The sequence below is a fragment of the Helianthus annuus genome, chromosome 9 (genome assembly GCF_002127325.2).
Source record: "Helianthus annuus cultivar XRQ/B chromosome 9, HanXRQr2.0-SUNRISE, whole genome shotgun sequence".
NCBI lineage: Eukaryota > Viridiplantae > Streptophyta > Magnoliopsida > Asterales > Asteraceae > Helianthus > Helianthus annuus.
In genome coordinates, this window is record NC_035441.2 from 151,256,191 (window position 1) to 151,261,965 (window position 5,775).

General features: G+C 34.4%; 1 protein-coding gene across 1 annotated transcript; it reads left to right on the plus strand.

Moving 5' to 3' along the window:
• Positions 1 to 218: 218 nt before the first annotated feature.
• On the plus strand, positions 219 to 5,311 carry LOC110879032 (L-ascorbate oxidase homolog). Its single transcript, XM_022127435.2, has 9 exons — positions 219 to 349; positions 648 to 814; positions 927 to 1,036; positions 1,417 to 1,687; positions 1,992 to 2,088; positions 3,107 to 3,452; positions 4,016 to 4,381; positions 4,459 to 4,537; positions 4,907 to 5,311. Exons 2-9 carry the CDS (start codon positions 671 to 673, stop codon positions 5,108 to 5,110), a joined length of 1,617 nt encoding a protein of 538 aa, XP_021983127.1. The 5' UTR covers positions 219 to 349; positions 648 to 670; the 3' UTR covers positions 5,111 to 5,311.
• The last annotated feature ends 464 nt before the right edge of the window (positions 5,312 to 5,775 follow it).

Below are 5,775 nucleotides of genomic sequence, written 5' to 3' on the forward strand. Positions count from 1 at the left end.
TAAACAACATTATATAATAATACCATGCATAATTACAAGTAGTCGATACAGAGACACAATAATATCATGTAGAATTATAAAAACAAAATGAATGATTACTCAGACCGCGTGAAATCCGCCGAATTTGGAAAGCTGACACTCTGTTTGTTTAACCCTTTTCATCATCCACCAAAACCTTCCCCACTAAAGTAAAACCCCTGATACCAACCATATATACTTTACAACTTGTCACTATAATATGTGCAGCAGCACTTGTATCTATCTATTTATACACTCCCCTCCCCATAGAGATAACATTATTCACTTTTGCTCCTACATTTCATCAATCTCTCTTCATTTAAACCTGGTGGTATGTACCCATTTGGTCATTTGCTCTGTAATTTAGTAGCTTTTTGACAGTACAATGCTTTGTTTTTTGTTCATTTTGTGTTGGGATCAAGTCAAGAAGTTCTTTTGAAATTAATGAATTTTCTTTTTTAAATGTACTTCTTTTTTCAAGATTTGTGCAGGTTAATGATACCTACAATATGGCAAATATAATTTGGAATAACCTTTTTTTATATATATATTTTGTGTTTATAACTGCAAGATTGTAATACCCACATTGCATAAACAGGTTTTAATGAACAAAGATTGAAACTTTGCAGGGATTTGGTTTGATTCTGGTGAAATGGAGAAGAAAATTGTGCCAATTTTGATGATCATTATTTTGGGTGTATTGAGTTTTTCTGTAGTGAAAGCAGAGGACCCTTATAAGTATTATACCTGGACTGTTACATATGGAACTGCTTCTCCTCTTGGTGTTCCTCAGCAGGTTCTTGATTATTTAAATTTTAATTTAATTGTTTCTTAGTTTTTATTTTTGGTTTTTAGTTTAGTGGAGTTATGTTGGTCTTGTTTATTAATGTTGGATTATTACATTACAGGTAATCTTAATCAATGGACAATTTCCTGGTCCTACCCTTGATATTGTCACTAATGACAATATTATCCTCAACCTCTTCAATAAACTTGACCAACCTTTCCTCTTGACATGGTTCGTCGTTCTTTCAGTTCAACTCTAGCTATTAGATTCAATGTAGTACAATAACGTACTCGATTTAGTATAGTTAGTATTTGCTTATGCGCGTATTATATTCTAGTTTATGAATTTAACCATCTACATTAGGGAAGTTTGATCTTTATTTTAGAAGTACTTGTAACCCATACCAAAATCTTTGCCTAAAGTGTCATGTTTAACTTTCTATATTCTTAAAGTTTAGATTTTTAGTCATTCGAGACTAATACAAGATATGGGACACATGGAATACGTAACAAGTTTTAAATAACGAACTTTCTTTATTTAAAATTGGTTATGTATTGAACGCTCCGTTACAAAATTTAAAACTTGATCGTTACAAAATGTTGTTGTTTTAGGAACGGAATTAAACAAAGAAAGAATTCATGGCAAGATGGGGTTTTGGGGACAAACTGCCCAATTCCTCCAAACTCCAACTTTACATACAAATTTCAACCCAAAGATCAAATTGGAGGCTACACTTACTTCCCATCAACCGCAATGCATAAAGCTGCTGGTGGTTTTGGAGCTATCAATGTATATGCCCGACCTCGTATCCCTGTCCCGTATGCAATTCCTGCGGCCGATTTTAATTTACTTATTGGTGATTGGTACAAGGCCAACCATAAGGTGAGGATCATATTCAAAGTCAAAGTCAAATGTAGAGTTTCCTAGTACAAATCTATATACATTTTTTGGATTTTAGCTCAAAATTCTAGTGAGTGTTTTGTTTTGTTATATTACACTAGGTTAAGAATATTTTGGTTTAACCTTAATAAATCTTGTTGATTTTGAGGATTGAAACCAGCAGCTTTTGACTCTTAAAAGTCAAACATGACATAATTTCATATTTTTGGGAGTCTCATAACTTAAAATGATTTTCATTCTTGATTGTATGCATATTCAATGATTAAAACGGCTTCAACGCTTTCAGGGTTTGCAGCAATATCTTGATTCAGGAAGATCGCTTACTTTTCCGGACGGTATTCTTGTAAATGGACAACCAAGAACCACGTTTAGTGGCGATCAAGGTCATTCTCAAGCTTTAACGTGCTACCTAAATAGAACAAGTTTTTACTACATTTCAGATTATATAAAGATGGATTTTGTTACAAATTTACAAAAAAAATAAAAAATAAATAGCAACCTGTGTTTGACTTTGAAAGTCAAAGGTAATTATCCTGTTGTAAGACTACCTCCACTGCGCCCGAACTTTGGCCGCCCGAGATGATGTGGAGGTCGTCCACATTTACATGCGCAATAAAGCCCATCCGAATTATAACAAAAGTCCGTCTGCAAGGGCCTGGTAAATATTGGTTCTTGTGCCTAAAATATATATTTTACTATTTGTCAACTCAATTAAATTACTCCAGCAGCCCTTTAATATATTCACAGTCACAACTCAATATATTGGACTTCATTTATTTGTTTCTTCAACTAATCCATTTGATCCAAAAATAAAAGAAAAAATAGAGAGTATTTATGTTTATTTTTAATATGTTTTTTCTTTAAGACTGTCTCCATTAATTTCCTATATATATTTTTTTATTCTTTGTCAATAAATAATTAAATACGGTCTCAATTAAATTACTCTACTATCTTAAGGCACTCAATACATTTACAACACGGGACTTCATTTACTTATTGTTTTCAACTGATGCGTTATATTCCATTGATTCACATTTAAAAAGAAAAAAATTGGCTAGTTTGTGTAATATGTTTTTTTTTTTTAAATCTAGTTTATTTTTGTGTAATGGAATTTTTATGTTTTTAAAATCTACTTTACTTTTTAATACTTATTTACTTGTGTTAATTATTTAAATTTAAATACATTTTGATAATTTAAGTAATTAAGCTAAAAGAAATATACGTGATGACATGGAAAATATAAGGATATGTAAGGATGTTTGTATGGTTGAAGGTAAAATTGAGGTTTTTAAGGATTTATAAGGATATGACGTGGCAGCTGAGTAGGCAGTTAAGGGCACTTAAGGGCGCCCTTAGCATTGGAGATAGTCTAACATTGCTATTTCTTGGAACTTTTTTCAGGTAAAACATACATGTTCAGAATATCGAATGTTGGATTGTCGACCTCATTCAACTTTAGGATTCAGGGACACAAAATGAAACTAGTTGAGGTTGAAGGGTCGAATGTGGTTCAAAACATATACGATTCACTCGATGTGCATGTTGGTCAATCGGCTTCTGTCCTGGTTTCATTGGATCAACCTGCAAAAGACTATTACATCGTTGCATCTACACGGTTTACAAGAAAAATCCTTACATCCGTCTCGGTATTACACTATACCAATTCGCATACACCAGCCTCCGGCCCACTCCCTGCTGGCCCAACCTACCATGTTCATTGGTCAATGCAACAAGCTAGAACATTAAGGTATAAGCATTCATGAGTTTGTCTTAGTTTGAACAAAAACTGCTTTTGAAAAAATTAAAATCGGTTCAGTTCGGTTTTATGTATTTATATGTATACTTATAGATATATAACATAAGATATATTTATTTAGTATTGTCATAACTAAATATAATCATTTCTATTATGCAATATAAATTTACTTTATTATATAAAACATATGACATTTGCATAGATAATAATAGGCTTGGTATAAGAAGCACGGGCTCGTTTATTAAACAAACTTATTTTCAACGAGGTCGTTTAGGCTCGGCTTGTTCTGAGCTTTTAATGAGCCTGTATGGTATAAGTGTATAACTCAAGAGTGGCTCAGGGTTACACCCTAACTTTGATCTAGGGGTGTATATGAAGAAGTTATGAACCTATCTAAGCCCAAGTTCAAATTGTGGCTTGCTTAGCCTTCAGAACATGGGCTTAAATCCAGCTCATAAATTTTAAATCTTTTGTTTGGTCCGTTGGGCCTGGGTTAGTAATGTTGGGTTGGACTCATGGCTTATGATCTAATTCTTTCTTATTCATGTTTTTAGATGGAACTTGACCTCTAATGCAGCCAGGCCAAACCCACAAGGCTCATTCCATTATGGAACCATCAAACCAACAAGGACAATCGTGTTGACTAACTCGGCATACCTAATCAACGGGAAGAAACGGTATGCTGTTAATGGCGTTTCGTACATTAACGCGGACACCCCATTGAAGCTGGCTGATTACTTTAACATCCCTGGTGTTTATTCCACAAACGCCATCCAAACCTTCCCAACCAACGGCGGCCCGCTTTTGGCCACATCAGTTATGCCAGCCTCACTTCATGACTTCCTCGAAATCGTTTTCCAGAACAACGAGAACACCGTGCAGTCATGGCATCTCGACGGCTATGATTTCTGGCCCGTCGGGTAAGATTACATAAAATATATACCGTTAAGAGTGATCTAAGAGTTTCTAATTCCGGATCACATGCAAACTAATGTAGGTATGGATCCGGACGATGGTCTCAAGCAAGTAGAAAGAGCTACAATTTGGTTGATGCTCTTACAAGACACACCGTACAGGTAAAACATCATTTGCTAGTTAAGAATAACACTACATGCCACAGGACTTTCTTGTTGGTAATCCTGTAGGACCTGTTGGTAATTCGTCGGTGAAGGTTCGTGGGAAACAATGCATGGGTTACGACTTTATCGACATAGTTTACCAACAGATCACCGACCATATACAATGGTAGATATTACCGACATATCACCGATTATAGATACTAACTATAGCATCGCCACTAACGGATCTATTACTGACAGATTCCTGACTATTTACTTTCGTCGCTAGTTTCAAGCATTTTATCTAAAAGAAGTGTTTTATTGTAATTGTAATGTTTGCAATTATTACTTGTTTTATTGTAATTGTAATACTTGCAATTATTGCAGGTGTATCCAAACTCGTGGAGTGTGATTTACGTATCGTTGGACAACCAAGGTATGTGGAACCTAAGGTCCGCAATGTGGGAACGACAGTACCTCGGTCAACAATTCTACCTTAGAGTTTATAATCCCGTTAGAAGTCTTGCAAATGAATATGACATCCCTTCGAATGCTCTTCTTTGTGGTAGAGCCGCAGGACGACACTCTTAAACTTTATTTTCATTGACTTCTTTGAAGGTCAACGTGAACGTCAACCGAAGCGGACCTTAAAAACTCTAGGCCTTGTTTAACTATATATTTGTATACCAAAGAATAGAACCTGTTTACCCAAGCACAATAATTATTCTTTTATCATTTTGATTGTGTACGTTATATATTTTATGTGGAGACATAAGTTATTTGTATCGACAAGCTATGTAATGTTGAGGATAGGGTTAACAAGTCAAGCTCGATAAGAACTGAGGTGTTTAGTTATGTTTGAGGTCGAGTTGGAATATCTAAAAGCATAAGATTTCAATCTCGACCAAAAAGATTGTAAAATTATGATTTTTTGGTTCGATATTGTTTCCCTTTAAAAAAAGTGAGGTAAAAACTCCACATAGACTAAGTTCGTTAAAATGAAATAGGAAACAAATAGATTAGTCAAGTAAGTGATTCATAATATAAGAGTAAATTTTTTGAAGTTTTTGACTTTAATTGTTCAACACCACAAAATCTAAATCCTTAATGACCTAGTTTATTAAGTACCTCGGCATACCTAATCAACGAAAAGAAACGATACACTGTTAATGCATTTCGTACAACGCATACACCACGTTGAAGCTGGTCGGTTACTTTAACATCCACAGTGTTTATTCCTCAAACACCATCCAAGA

Coding starts and splice junctions, on each gene's coding strand:
- LOC110879032 (XM_022127435.2), top strand. CDS start 671: ATGGAGAAGAAAATTGTGCCAATTTTGATGATCATTATTTTGGGTGTA. Junction 3,453..4,015: donor CAACAAGCTAGAACATTAAG/GTATAAGCATTC, acceptor TCATGTTTTTAG/ATGGAACTTGACCTCTAATG. Junction 4,538..4,906: donor TTACAAGACACACCGTACAG/GTAAAACATCAT, acceptor CAATTATTGCAG/GTGTATCCAAACTCGTGGAG.